General features: G+C 44.9%; 1 protein-coding gene across 3 annotated transcripts in view; it reads left to right on the plus strand.

Annotated features, from left to right (window-relative positions):
* Positions 1–15,902, plus strand: part of spata20 (spermatogenesis associated 20) — a 763,436-nt gene that overhangs the window by 56,430 nt on the left and 691,104 nt on the right. For all 3 annotated transcript variants that reach the window (XM_072483047.1, XM_072483048.1, XM_072483049.1), the window contains exons 6-7: positions 478–679; positions 11,755–11,885. In XM_072483047.1, the coding sequence (XP_072339148.1) occupies positions 478–679; positions 11,755–11,885 (333 nt within the window). The remainder of the gene's footprint in view (positions 1–477; positions 680–11,754; positions 11,886–15,902) is intronic.

Raw genomic sequence — 15,902 nt, forward strand, 5'->3', positions numbered from 1 at the left:
TTCCTATACTTCTCTGTCATGGCAAGGATATATAGCATTAGATGGGTATACTAGAGATTTGCTTCCCTTATCTGGTGGGTAAACTTTGAATAACTTTTCCTTAGTAGGGTCGCAAGTGTAAGTAGGGATTATTAGACTTGGCTGATGAACCAAATTGAGCCAACTGAGGTCTGTTCAGGGGGTGAGGTGGAGCGAGGAGAAGGCATAACATGTGGGAAAACCTATTTATGACATATTCTCCATTGTAAAGAAAGCATTTAATTTCGGGTTAACTAAGGTCATTTAAACTCCACTTATTGCTGGGACACTAACCATCAGTAATCTCCAGCAAGACGCATATGTGTAGCCAGTGTTTAAATCCCAACTTTCAGATGGATGTTTTGTTTAATCCTCGACCTATAGCCTTGCTTAGCCATTAGACAGCTTTAATGAGTTTGAATCTCCAAGTTTGTTCATGTTCTAAAACTTATGCTCTAGTGGAAGAGAAACCGGAGTGAGTTAACTGAACGTAGCAACAAGATCCTGACAGCGCTCCAGAAGGGGGTAGCTATGGATGCTACCAAGGAGGCAGTGCCCCCACCATGCCCAGAGGTGATGGAGAGATGCTTCCAACAGCTGGCTCATTCCTACGAGGATGAATATGGAGGGTTTCGCGAGTCTCCGAAATTCCCTTCACCAGGTGAGAAACATGAGCGAGATTAAAAATGCATTCACCGTCTTTGGATGGTCACAGAAACAACAACTTGCATTTATACATCCATCTTTGATGTTTCACTAGAGCATAATCAGACAAATATTTGGGATACTCTGCCAAAAGAGGAGATATTAGGAGAGGTGTCCAAATGCTTGGGCAAAGGGATCAATTCTAGGGAGGATTGTAAAGGAGGAGAGAGGGAAATGGAACAATTTAGGGAAAGGATCACAGAAGCTTGTGCATAGATGGCTGAAGGCATGGCAGTCAGTGATGGAGGAAAGGAAGTAGGAGCTGTATACGAGACTAGATTTTGAGAAATGTAGTGTCCTTGGAGAGTTGTAGAGCTGGAGGAAGTTCCAGAGATTGGGAGCAGAAAGGCGATGCAGGGATCTGAATAGGAGCAGAGTTTTCAAATTGACGAGTCACTGATGGAGACTTTCCATCAGTGACATAACTCACATTGGAGAATACAATTACCATGATATATAATGTCATGGGCTCTTGTGTTCAGCTTTCCTTTTTCTTTTTGAAGAGTGAAAAAGGGGAAGAAGTGTTAAGCCTTGATGTTCGGGCCATCATGGAGCAAGTCTTAATGGACTGCCTTGCCTTGTCTTATCCTGTTCATCAATGTTTGTCTGTTTTAAAGATGGTCTAAGGTGTAAAAGGAAGTGGCAAGACACAGGGGCGCAGGGAGGGAACTTCAAAGAATGGGGCCGAGATGGCTGAAAGCTCAGTCACCAGGTGGTAATGGATGCAAAAGAGGTCAGAGTCCAAGAAACAGAGTTGTGTGGAGTTTTGTATGCTGACAGATATGGAGTTGAGCCAAGCTAACCAGGAGCTTTGAATGATTACTGGAATGATGGGAACAGGTTCTTGAGTTTTGGAGCAACTGAAATTTATATAGGAGGGGAAATGAGAGGTCAGTGGGGAAAGCATTGAAATACTCAAGCCTAATGAGGCTGAAAGCATTTTGAGGAGCTCAGCAGTCAAGGCGCTGGGTGTGGCTGACATCGGGGTAGAGGCAGGTTGTCTTAATGGTGGAAAGAACCAGTTCAGCAAAAATACATATTGAATTTTCCAACAATCTGTTTAGCTTGAGGCAGTGGTTGGGAAGGCACATGAAATGAACGAGGAGTGAAATTTGTGGTAGGGTTGGGGGACATCTCGCGGAGTGCAAAGACGGTTGACCTTTGTCTTCCCAATGTTCCTAAATTACAACCGTGATTACACTGAAATACTTAATCAGCTGTACAGCACTTGTGTACAGTACAGTGTGGAATCTGATCACGATAATAAGAGTCATTATGGCACTGAAGGAGGCCATGTGGCACAAAGGTTCCATGCTTATGTTGCCAAAAGGCAGGATGAGGGAAAGGAGGGGGGTCAATGACAGATCCTTAGGGAACTCTGGAGGTTATGGTGCGAGGCAAGGTGTTCTGTCTATGATCAGATAGATAAGAGTGGAAACAGGAAGAGACATAGACATAAAACATACAGTGCAGAAGGAGGCCATTCGGCCCATCGAGTCTACACCGACCCACTTAAGCCCTCACTTCCACTCTATCCCCGTAACCCAGTAACCGCTCCTAACCTTATTTGGTCACTAAGGGCAATTTATCATGGCCAATCCACCTAACCCGCACGTCTTTGGACTGTGGGAGGAAACCGGAGCGCCCGGAGGAAACCCATGGAGACAGGGGGAGAACGTGCAGACTCCGCACAGACAGTGACCCAGCAGGGAATCGAACCTGGGACCCTGGTGCTGTGAAGCCACAGTGCTAATCACTTGTGCTACCGTGCTGCCCTCCAAGACAGTCTTGGTTAGTAGGGAAAGACAATTGAGGATGATGGTATTGACTTATGTTGAAAGCTGCTGAAAGTTTGACGTGGATGAGGAAAGACAATACATTTGGGTATAAGAGAATGCTCTAGTCCACATGACTTGGTCAGGGTTCTGGAAGGATATCAGGTCGAGTGATGAGATTCAACTTGTATTATGGAAGAAATGGGCATAGAGCTGGGATCTAACAACATGTTCAACTATCTTGGAGAGGAAAGAGATTTCACAGTTACTGAGGACGGGTGGATCAGATGGTGGGATTCTTTGAGGATAGGGATGTTGGCAAAAGGTTTTTAAAAGGAGAAGGAACCATGACCACATAATACAATTCCTGTAAAGAATAATAATGTTTAAAAAGAAATGAATTTCTCTAAAACAAGCAACAGAAATAAACTGGTGGACAAGATTTCACTTTTAAAGCTTTTACTGTAACAAACAAGTTAAAATCAACATGGATAAAACATTAATTAACAGGCAACTGATATACCAAATAGAAGAAAAAGGTAAGTTTTGCATTCATTACACTAACTGACAAAACCGAAAGATGTTTTACAAAACATTTTTATGCTACGCTTCTGTCAGATATCTAGCTTTACAATAACAGTTAATCCCAGCTCACCAGTGAAGGGCCACTTCATCCTGCCATGCCAGGTGAAACATTTCAGTGTCCTTTGATATTGTTGCACTCGGTCCAGCTGTTCCTGAATATGATTACCACTGGCAAGGTACACCTTGGTGACTTTGTTCCTTAAATCTGAAAAAGCCCATCTGTTCCGTTCCGATTCCTTTGAACAGAAGCTAAATTCTTACACGCACGTGCATTGGGGCAGCACGGTAGCACAGTGGTTAGCACAGTGGCTTCACAGCACCAGGGTCCCAGGTGGGTTTCCCGGCTTGGGTCACTGTCCGTGTCACCCCACCTAACCTTTTTTGGACACTGAGGGCAATTTAACATGGCCAATCCACCTAACCTGCACATCTTTGGACTGTGAGAGGAAACCGGAGCACCCGGAAGAAACCCACGCAGATGCGGGGAGAACATGCAGACTCCGCACAGACTGACCCAAGCCGGGAATCGAACCTGGGACCCTGGAGCGGAGCTGTGAAGCACCAATGCTAAACACTGTGCTACTGTGCTGAAGGTTTAACGTTCATGAGACAGGGAAGGATGCTGAGTGGTGTGGAGTGTTGTGAAATGGAGTCAAAGGAACATTCTATAAGCATCCTACGAATGAGATGAGTTTGGAAAGGGCACGGAGTTATTGAGGAGAAACTAGAGAGGCAGGGCATCAGGCCAGAATGGGAGGAGTACTTGGCACAACAGATACTAGGATAGCAGCAGAATGGATGATCATGATCCTGATGATTTAGAAATTCACAAGCTCTTGTTGGAGATGAGAATGGAAGAGGAAAGAGGAGGAGAATTTAAGGAGGTAGTAAGCAAGAAGAAGCCTGTTGCACACCACTGCTCTAATGCCTCCTCCCCCACCAACTTCAAAATACAGCAGATTCAAAATCCTTGTTCTCATTAAAAACATCCACCAATGGTCATTCCCTACGTTACGTCTGCCATTTTTCCCCAGTCCTCGATCCCAACCTATACACTACGATTTACCAACTCTTGCATGTGGTGCTTCCACCTCCCAGTGTTTCTCTCTTGGAAGAGTTTCAGCTGTTTAGAATCCTCTTTTTTAAAAAAAAAACTCCCTTGTTGTACCACATCATCTTTTAAAAAGCCTCAGCACTTGTCTTTTTATCTGAACTTTGGGTCAACGCTCCTTTGACTGTTCCACCTCACTGTCCTGTGTGCTGTGCATTGCTACCCACAGTTTCTCACAAGTCCTGTTCATCCATCACCCCCATATTTGTTGACCTACATTAGTTACCAGTCAGGCAATGCCTCATTCACCCCCCCCCCCCCCACCCACTACACTCCACACGACCCAGCATTCTTCCCTGTCTCATGAACGTTAATACTGATTCTTTGAAATACTTTGGGACATTTTACTATGTTAAAGTATAAATTAAAATTGTCGAATGTTTTATTACATTAAAGGTTGAACATGTAGGTTATCATTACCGATTATTTCAACCCTCTGACTTATATAAGGGTAGGAAAAGCTACATCATGTTTAGTGTCTGTGCGTCTGTGGGTAATTATGAATGTCCCTTGCCTTACTGCAGTTCAGGATAGATTATATCTGCCCCTGGCTCCTGCTTGATGTATGATTTTATTTGCCACATACAATTTGCATGCTTTCTGCCCAGAAACAGTTCAAGGCTGTGAGTAATTGCTCTTTTTCTTGTGTTTTTTCTTTCTGAGTGATGTTATTTCTATTTAAAATCATTTAACTGAAAATAAAACCTGAGGCTTATGGGTATTAAAACACGGTCCAGAAACACCCAACCGTGTCAGATGAACACAGCAGAAAACTAGATTTGAGAAGTCCAGTGCTGCAAAGCAATATTTGCTGAAGCTTTATCATTACTTTGTGAACTAGGCCCAGAAATGCTATGAACAGTAAGGCTGTGTTGGAGCCTAATGCAGAGCATTTTACTCATTCTGCCCCTTTAAAAAAATTAATGGTTTATCAGAGTGACATTAACAACATTTTGCATTTGTTACATTCATTCCATCGTTGAGCACTATCGGGGATGCTTGACTAGCAGTGTGAGGGGACTTGGCCCATCGTGGGTGCAGCAATTTCTCTACCTGCAGCCTTTCCCCTCTTTCCCATGGAGGTGCTGACTCACTACCAATGGCACCGACAACCCCCAAGAGGCCATCCTTTGTGTGAGCCAGTTCATTGAGTGTGTGTGTGTGAGACCTTTGATTGCAGGGGTCCTGGAGTACGTTGCTATCCTTGCCAGGCATTATACGTACATGTTTGCACTGGGCATCACAGGATGCCAGTGAATAGATTTCCTTCCACCCCTATCCCATCCCACCCCGCGTGCTGCAGCTGTCCCTCCCACTTTCTCCAGCCTTGAGGCAGAGAAACTAATTAATTAATTAGGGATGGCTGGTCAGGTGATGTGCTTGAGCTGCTTGATGTGGGAGCTGGCAGATCCCATTGCGAGCTGCAGCGACCACATCTGCAGTAAGTGTTGGCTGCTCGAAGAGCTCCGGCTCAGAGTTGATGAGCTGGAGTCTGAGCTTCAAACACTGAGGCACGTCCGGGAGGGGGAGACTTACCTGGACACTGTGTTTCAGGAGGCAGTCACACCTGTCAGTGTAAGTAGTTTAAATCCTGCCAGTGGCCAGGGACAGCAGGGTGTGACTGCAAGTCGGGCAGGTAAAGGGAATCAGCAGTCAGGAACTCAGGAGCCTCAGCCCTTGACCCTGTCCAACAGGTATGAGGCACTTGCTCACTGTGTGGATGGCGAACAGGGCTGCAGGAAGGATGAGTCAGCTGACCAAGGCACCATCGTTCAGCAGGCCATTCAAAGGGAGGGAGTAAATAGGCAAGTTGTAGTTGCAGGGGATTCTATTATCAGGGGGATAGATCATATCCTTTGTGAGCAGGATAAAGAGTCCCGCATGGTATGTTGCCTGCCCGGTGCTAGGGTGCGGGACATCTCTGACTGGCTTGAAAGGATACTGGAGAGGGAGGGGGAGGATCCAGTTGTTGTGGTCCATGTCGGTACCAACAACATAGGCAAGTCTAGGAAAGAGGACCTGTTTAGAGATTATAAAGAGCTAGGATTCAAATTAAAAAACAGGTCCTCAAGGGTCATAATCTCCGGATTACTGCCCGAGCCACGTGCAAATTGGCATAGGGAGGCAAGAATAAGGGAAGTTAACACGTGGCTGAAAGAGTGGTGTGGGAAAGAGGGGTTCCTTTTCATGGGACACTGGCATCAGTTTTGGGACAGGGGGGACCTATACCGTTGGGATGGTCTCCACCTGAACCGAGCTGGGCCCAGTGTTCTGGCGAAAAGAGTAAATAGGGTGGTCAATAGGACTTTAAACTAGAGATTGGGGGGGAAGGGAAAGTCAGGGAACCAAGAGGTGAAGTTAAATGAAATTAAATCAATAGCACTAAACAACATAGGGTCAGATGATGTGGAGTCTGTGTGGGTAGAGTTGAGGAACCACAAAGGCAAAAAAAACATAATGGGAGTTATGTACAGGCCTCCTAACAGTGGTCAGGACCAGGGGCACAAAATGCACCACAAAATAGAAAGTGCATGTCAGAAAGGCAAGGTCACAGTGATCATGGGGGACTTCAATATGCAGATGGACTGGGTAAATAATGCTGCCAGTGGACCCAAGGAAAGGGAATTCATTGAATGTTCACAGGAGGGCTTTTTGGAACAGCTTGTGATGGAGCCCACGAGGGAACAGGCCATTCTGGACTTAGTGTTATGTAATGAGACAGACTTGATTAAAGATCTTAAAGTAAGGGAGCACTTAGGAGGCAGTGATCATAATATGGTCGAATTCAATCTCCAATTTGAAAGAAAGAAGGTTGAATCAGATGTAAAGGTGTTACAGTTAAATAAAGGTAACTACAGGGGCATGAGGGAGGAACTGACGAAAATCGACTGGGAGCAGAGCCTAGTGGGAAAGACAGTAGAACAGTAATGGCAGGAGTTTCTGGGAGTAATTGAGGACACAGTACAGAGGTTCATCCCAAAGAAAAGAAAGGTTATCAGAGGGGGGGATTAGGCAGCCATGGCTGACAAAGGAAGTTAGGGAATGCATCAAAGCAACAAAGAGAGCCTATAATGTGGCAAAGAGTAGTGGGAAGTCAGAAGATTGGGAAGGCTACAAAAACAAACAGAGGATAACAAAGAGAGAAATAAGGAAAGAGAGGATCAAATATGAAGGTAGGCTAGCCAGTAACATTAGGAATGATAGTAAAAGTTTCTTTAAATACATTAAAAACAAACGGGAGGCAAAAGTAGACATTGGGCCGCTCCAAAATGACGCTGGTAATCTAGTGATGGGAGACAAGGAAATAGCTGAGGAACTAAATAAGTACTTTGCATCAGTCTTCACAGTAGAAGACATGAGTAATATCCCAACAATTCAGGAGAGTCAGGGGGCAGAGTTGAATATGGTAGCCATCACAAAGGAGAAAGTGCCAGAGAAACTAAGAGGTCTAAAAATTGATAAATCTCCGGGCCCAGATGGGCTACATCCTAGAGTTCTAAAGGAGATAACTGAAGAAATAGTGGAGGCGTTAGTTATGATCTTTCAAAAGTCACTGGAGTCAGGGAAAGTCCCAGAGGATTGGAAAATCGCTGTTGTAACCCCCCTGTTCAAGAAGGGAACAAGGAAAAAGTGGAAAATTATAGGCCAATTAGCCTAACCTCGGTTGTTGGCAAGATTCTAGAATCCATTGTTAAGGATGAGATTTCTAAATTCTTGGAAGTGCAGGGTCGGATTAGGACAAGTCAGCATGGATTTAGTAAGGGGAGGCCGTGCCTGACAAACCTGTTAGAGTTCTTTGAAGAGATAACAAATAGGTTAGACCAAGGAGAGCCAATGGATGTTATCTATCTTGACTTCCAAAAGGCCTTTGATAAGGTGCCTCACGGGAGACTGCTGAGTAAAATAAGGGCCCATGGTATTCGAGGCAAGGTACTAACATGGATTGACGATTGGCTGTCAGGCAGAAGGCAGAGTTGGGATAAAAGGTTCTTTTTCGGAATGGCAACCGGCGACGAGTGGTGTCCCGCAGGGTTCAGTATTGGGGCCACAGCTGTTCTCTTTATATATTAACGATCTAGTTGACGGGACTGGGGGCATTCTGGCTAAGTTTGCCGATGATACAAAGATAGGTGGAGGGGCACGTAGTATGGAGGAGGTGGGGAGGCTGCAGAAAGATTTAGACAGTTGAGGAGAGTGGTCCAAGAAATGGCTGATGACATTCAACGTGGGCAAGTGCGAGGTCTTGCACTTTGGAAAAAAGAATAAGAGGCATGGACTATTTTCTAAATGGTGACAAAATTCATAATGCTGAAGTGCAAAGGGAGTTGGGAGTCCTGGTCCAGGATTCTCTAAAGGTAAACTTGCAGGTTGAGACCGTAATTAAGAAAGCAAATGCAATGTTGTCATTTATCTCAAGAGGCTTGGAATATAAAAGCAGGGATGTACTTCTGAAGCTTTATAAAGCATTAGTTAGGCCCCATTTAGAATATTGTGAGCAATTTTGGGCCCCACACCTCAGGAAGGACATACTAGCACTGGAGCGGGTCCAGCGGAGAGTCACACGGATGATCCCAGGAATGGTAGGCCTAACATACGATGAACGTCTGAGGATCCTGGGATTATATTCATTGGAGTTTAGGAGGTTGAGGAGATCTAATAGAAACTTACAAGATAATGAATGGCTTAGATAGGGTGGATGTAGGGAAGTTGTTTCCATTAGCAGGGGAGACTAGGACCCGGGGGCACAGCCTTAGAATAAAAGGGAGTCACTTTAGAACAGAGATGAGGAGAAATTTCTTCAGCCAGAGAGTGGTGGGTCTGTGGAATTCATTGCCACAGAGGGCGGTGGAGGCCGGGACGTTGAGTGTCTTTAAGACAGAAGTTGATAAATTCTTGATTTCTCGAGGAATTAAGGGCTATGGAGAGAGAGCGGGTAAATGGAGTTGAAATCAGCCATGATTGAATGGTGGAGTGGACTCAATGGGCCGAATGGCCTTACTTCCGCTCCTATGTCTTATGGTCTTAAGTCAAGCTGAGCTAATTCAGCACAAGGATCAATTAAAAAAAAAAAAAAAAAAAATTCTCAAAGTGCTTCACACACACAGCGACTGTTGGTAAGCAGGCAAGTGCAACATCCTTATAGACATTGGTAAGACAATTAGCCAGTTGATCACTTTCTGGTTGAGAGAAGAAGACACTGAGATAATGCCTTGCCTTCCCCGGAGAGTGCATGTCTCCTGAACCACATGATTGGACAATTAGCCTGTGGCTGATGAGTCCCAGCATTTTAAGTAGTTGCTGATAAATTGATGAGGGATTGACTTGCCCTGTACACTAAATCTGTCACTTTCCGTGGGAAATTATTTGCAGGAAGTCTTCAGCTGTCGTGTCAAGTCTCCATGCAACAAACTCGTCCAAATTCGTCCAAATACAATGCTAACTTGCAAGATGTATCTTATTTAACAATTTGCTTCTAATTGTGTACCTTTAATTAAAATGTTGGTATTAGAGGGCACATGTCTACCAGGGCTTTAGCTTTCCTCACAATTATATGGTGTGGGTTTTTCAAACTTGTAGCTTCATACGAAGGGCATCATTAAGATTGGAGTGATTAGCAGAGGAGATGAAATTAATTAAGCAAATGGATGACAGGAGTTTTAAACACCTGAAGATTGAGAGGAAGGGATGAGAGGGCTCCAAAATTTGGAGGACTTTGAAAGAAATACTTTGTAGTAGGGGGTCAGTGCAATGAACTTTGAATTCAATACAGGGAGGAGGAGGGTAGATATGAAGGACAGGAGCAGCGAAAGAGAAAAATGTCCTTAAAGTTTGCCAGACTGATTCCAGGGATGGCGGAACTGTCATATGAGGAGAGATTGACTAGGTTAAGACTGTTCTCGCTGGAGTTCAGAAGAATGAGGGGGGATCTCATAGAGACTTATAAAATTCTAACAGGACTAGACAGGGTAGATGCAAGGAAGATGTTCCCAATGGTGGGTGTGTCCAGAACCAGGGGTCACAGTCTGAGGATTCAGGGCAAACCATTTCGGACAGCGATGAGGAGACATTTCTTCACCCAAAGAGTGGTGAACCTGTGGAATTCATTACCACGGGAAGTAGTTGATGCTAAAACATTGAATATATTCAAGAGGCGGCTAGATACAGCACTTTGGGCGAATGGGATCAAAGGCTATGGGGAGAAAGCACGATTAGGCTATTGAGTTGGATGATCAATCATGATTATGATAAATTGCGGAGCAGGCTCGAAGGGCCTTCTATGTATCTATTGTTATGGGTCCGGGTTTACAGAACCCCAAAGTGTTTCATGGAGTTCAACCGACCCACAACTTTTAATAGTTGTGGTGTGGGAAGCACACGGCGTACTCTCCAGGTGTGATACAGCAATTATGGACAAATGGTTTTCAGACAAAACAATGTTTATTCTATGAACTCAATTTAACCTTTAAAAAACAAACATTGAATATCTTAACATCCATTACTTCAAAAATAACCCCAAAAGACTACACCACTAAATAATCCTTCAAACTTCCTTTAAACATCCAAAAGACTTCAACCTTCAAAAACAGACATGAGGTTACATTCAATATATTTATAGTCTTTGGATTTGCAGATATCAACAGACCAGCTCTGTGTTTTCTTCCTGCAGCTCTCAGCAAAACACAGACACTCTCAGCTTTCTCCTCAAACTGAAACCAAAAGTAGAAGTGAGCTCAGCTCCCCCCGCCCTCTGACATCTATTATGGGTGAGGCGTTTTCAGAATCCCAAAATGTATCATGGAGTTCGACCAACCTCTCCCTTTAATGGATTTGTTGCTTTTCCTAGCACACGGCTTTTTCCCTAGGTGTGGTATTACAATTATGGACTTGTGGGCTTTTAAACACAAAATACTGTTTATTCCATGAACTCAACTTAACATCTTAAATAAACATTGGATCCCTTACTTCAAATATAACTCAGAAAATATTGCAACAGTAAATAATTCCTTAAAATGTTCCTTCAAACTTCCAAGAGACTTAACACCTTTAAACAAAATCACCTCAGGTTAAAGGCTTCACTATTGCAAGTTTAAATCACCCAAATGATCCAGAGATAGTCTTTCATGGCAGAGATCCAGCTCACTGCAAAACACAGACACACACCCAGCTCTTTTCCTCCAAACTGCAAAACTAAACTGCAAAATGGCTGACCTGACCTCCGCTCCACCCACTCTCTGACATCACTGTTTTCTTAAAGGTACGTTGCTTAAACATCCATTTCTTAAAGGTACTCTCACATGACACTATGTAAAGGGTAGAATCAGCACAGAGAATGGACCATACTAGTAATAATAAAGCAGAGGAGTGAGAGAAGTTCTCAATGGAGAACAATATTGGAGAATCAGGTGAAAAGGGGGTCACTTAGCAAGTGGTGGTGAACACTGACTTGCTGTAGATTGGGTTGTTCTCCCTTCTCCATCGCATTGTCATGGATAGAGACGATGGTTAATTGATGATGGTCTCTGCTTAACTTTGTGAAAATCTTTCTTCTTTCCCAAACAGTGAACTTCAATTTTCTGTTTCGTTTCTGGGCTTTGAACAAGACTGGAGAGAAAGGAGCCCAGGCACTGCAGATGGCTTTGCATACACTGAAAATGATGGCTCTGGGAGGAATTTATGATCACGTCGGACAGGTAGGATAGCCTGGAGTGGGGTCAAAAACCCTTCCTAACTGAGGTGGTCTAAGTCGATATACACCGTGGTGACGTGGTTAGGTTGAGTGACAACTGGACGTTTGCTTTAAAAGATAGACTTTCATTTGTACTTCCACAACAGTCAAATAACGGAAGGTGTCTTTGATAGTGCTATCAAGCGACACATGCAGCGCAGTTACCTGCTTACTGACGCTCAGGACCTCTCGTTGGCCAGGGCAGTGGGAGAGCTTCCTGTTCTTCAAACACTGTTGTGGGCTGTTTAACATTCACTTGATCCAACAGAACAGATGAAAGTGTGGTTATAATGTCTCACCCAAAGATATTCCTTCAACCAGTGCTCCAGCCCCACGGTGCAACTGTCATCCTGGATCATGTGCTGAAATTTTGGTCTGGGTCATCTTTTGAATCTGAATGGGAATACTATTAACCGAGTCCAGATAACTCATTCCTACTTGCACTTGTTCTCACCCTTCTATCCATCGCATATCTCAGGCGCGGCCAGTGAAAGGTTGCGTTCCCCTTGAAGGACTGATTTTGGGATTTATTATGGGATGCAGATCTGTTGGGAGACTTCAACTTGCATTTATTCACATTGTAAAACATTCCAAGGGACTTTGAAGGGATGTTATCAAACAAAATGTGACACAAAACCACCTTACGGACTATGAGGACAGATGGCCAAAAACTTGGACAACGGTAACCTTTGAAGAAGTGCCTTATATAAGGATAGGAAGGTGGAGAGATTTAAGGAATTAACTTCACAGCTTGTGACCTAGTTGTGACTGAAGGTACAGCCATCAGTGGTGGATTGATTAAAATCATGGACAGCAGCAGAAGGACGCAGATATCCAGAAAGCTTGGAGGATGAGGATTGTAAAACTGGAGGTATATGTGAACAGTGGGCCCATGTAGTGAGCGAGAGCGGCAACTGGCTAATATACCCTTTGCTGAATAGACATTACCCAACTGCGGTATTATGGTTACATCCCTTCCCTCTGGCACCACAGATTCAGTTCTGACCAAAAGGCTCCCTTCCAGCTCCAGCACTGCTTCTGTCAGAAAGGCTCCTGAACATTGGGGGTGCGATCTTCAGCGCAAGATCGGTGGGGAGAGGCCTCCTGCGGGCTTTCCGGCAGCCTTTACGTCTCACAGGATACACCCAAGCCCCGCGAGGCGACGGAATCAGAATCCGGCCCAAAGGGACCGTGACCAAACAGCGCAAACCTAAGTAGGTTATAATCTACTTGGGCTAGATTATCCGGGATCTACCAGTCTCCCCAGCGAGGCCGCAGCCTGGCGACCTGTAGTACTAGTCCACACAAATGTGGGCAAGGCAGAACGGCACCCGAAGGGTCTCCTAGGCCAGAGATCATGCAGGCTGGCCCCCTGGCCCTCCCCCTGGAATGCGGGCATCTTGGCACTGCCCAGCTGGCACCTTTGCACTGCCATCCTGGAACTGCCAAGGTGTCCAGGAGGCACTACCGAGCTGGCAGGTGCATTGCCAGGGTGGCAATGCAAGGGTGCCAGGATGGCATTGCCAAGGGTCAGGGCCTGAGCTGGGCCATTCATGAAAGGAGGGTGGAGAGAGGTGGGGTGGGTATGAAGGGTTAGGGGGTGCAAGGCAGGTAAGTAGAAACCTCTGGGAGGTTTGGGGGGGGTGATGGGTGGGTTCCTAGAAGGGGCTGACGCAGGGGCCCCCAGGGACCCCATAGTGGTATGTCCTCACTTGGGGGAATGTGGGGTAATGCCTATGTATGTGTGGGGTGACATTGCCATGGGTGGGGGGTCGCACTAGCTCACTGAGAGATCGGGGCATCCTTTCAAAATGGCAGCCTGATCTCTGACTTCGGATCTGTGCTGAAAAAAAATCTGAGTGTGGGCTAAACCGGTGAGAAACTCCCCAGGGCCCAAGTAAGTGACTAAATGTCACTTGCCGGCCCTGCCAAACCCACCACAAATGAACTTGGAACTTTTTCTGTTACATTCCGCCATGGGTCTTGATTTGATAGTGCTACACTTTCTGTGGTAAATCTTTGCAGAAGCTTGAAACAAAACAGTAAATGCTGGGAGAACTCAGTCGGTCTGGCAGCATCTGTGGAGAGAAGGAATAGAGATAATGTCTTGAGTCTGTAATGATTCTTTTTCAGAGCAGGAACTTCCTCATTATAGCATATTAACCCTGAGACTATGTAATAGTGACTCTCGAGTGTTAGTTACCACAGAGTGTACATGACCTACTTGTTCAGCTTTCAACAGCAAGCGCAGGCAGGGACATGGTTGGGCCAAGTCGGGGCAGCACGGTGGCGCAGTGGGTTAGCCCTGATGCCTCACGGCGCCGAGGTCCCAGGTTTGATCCCGGGTCTGGGTCACTGTCCGTTTGCACATTATCCCCGTGACTGCGTGGGATTCGCCCCCTCAACCCAAAGATGTGCAGGGTAGGTGGAATGGCCACGCTAATTTGCCCCTTAATTGGAAAAAATGAATTGGGTACTCTAAATTTATAAAAAAGAAGAAAAAAAATGATTGGGCCACGTTATGGAGATAGGTGATGGAATGGATGTGTTGTCAGAAGGTCAACTACAACACAAAAATTGCAAATAATTTGGCTCGGTCTCAGACGGAATTTGTGGTGGAAAACAAGGGCAATTACTGGATGTTGGATACATCGTGTGACAATTCAGAGCTAGTCGAGAAGTGGGGGTGAAGCAGCGCTTGGATTTCAGTGTACATGTGGGAAAATTGAATTGAAATTCCTACAGAGACACTATCAAGTGAACCAGCACCCTACCCTGATCAGGGAATATGTAAGTCTTAAATTAACTGGAGGATGATGAAGAGAATGACAGTGTAACGCTTGATTTGGACCTTCAGGATCTTCATGAAGGTTTGTTCTTGACAATCTGCATTATGAAATGCAAGTGTTGATACAGAATAGAAGAGGGATAATTCACCTGGGGCAAGTGTACTGGTAGGATCTGGTACATAGAGGGTTAATGTGGGACTGATCTTGTACCTCCCAGACAGTGCTGTAAGAAGGCACATGACCCAGAGCCAGGGTCAGTCTGGAGTTGGATGGGATGGGTAGAAACCTACGATGGAGTCAACTCTATACCTGTACCCTCTACTGTATATAATAATAATAACAATCACATTGTCACAAGTAGGCTTCAATTAAGTTACTGTGAAAAGCACCTAGTCACCACATTCCGTTGCCTGTTCGGGGAGGCTGGTACGGGAATTGAGTCTGCACTGCTGGCATTGTTCTGCATTACAAGCCAGCTCTTTAGCCCACTGTGCTAAACCAGCCCCTAATATAGTATTTCGTAATATAATATTTAGTAATGCTATGTTAATAAAGACTTGCTGTTAATATATTCAAGACTATGACGCTTATTTATAGCGTCTGAAGCTGAAGGGCAGCCAAGAAAGCACCATTGCTCTGTTCTATTGCTCATCCTGTTGTCTTTTGCGCTTTACCCACATCTACCATCCAAGGGAAATTCTATTTTGTTGAAGGCTGTAAAATGCCATTTGCTGATTAGACAATATCCCAACTGCAGTATCACGGGTTCGTCCATTACCTTTAGGGCTACGGATTCCATTCTGACAGGTTCTCTTCCCTTGTTATCCGGCTTGAGAGCTGCTTCCGTCCGAAGGCTTCTAAATATTGGCTTTTGGTTATCTTGTGTTGCACCTTCAGAGTGAGTCTTTGCAGAAGCCTCCTTATTATAACATTTTTATCCCGAGGCTATGCAATTCTAGCTCGAGTGTTAGTGACTGCAGAGTGTACATGACCTACTTAAGAATTAAGTTTAACAGTTGGAGGACAGAACTGGCGTTTTTAATTATTGATGCCCCTTTGATAATACATACCTTTTGTTGGCGGCTGTTCTTTAAGATAATGAGGCCCACTTGTTGCCAACTTAGTCCTGTGGGCTGGAATGGCAGTGTGAGATGACTGTGAAGTTGGAATAAAATTGTGTTCTTTTCCCTCTT

This window comes from Scyliorhinus torazame, chromosome 18 (assembly GCF_047496885.1).
Source record: "Scyliorhinus torazame isolate Kashiwa2021f chromosome 18, sScyTor2.1, whole genome shotgun sequence".
NCBI lineage: Eukaryota > Metazoa > Chordata > Chondrichthyes > Carcharhiniformes > Scyliorhinidae > Scyliorhinus > Scyliorhinus torazame.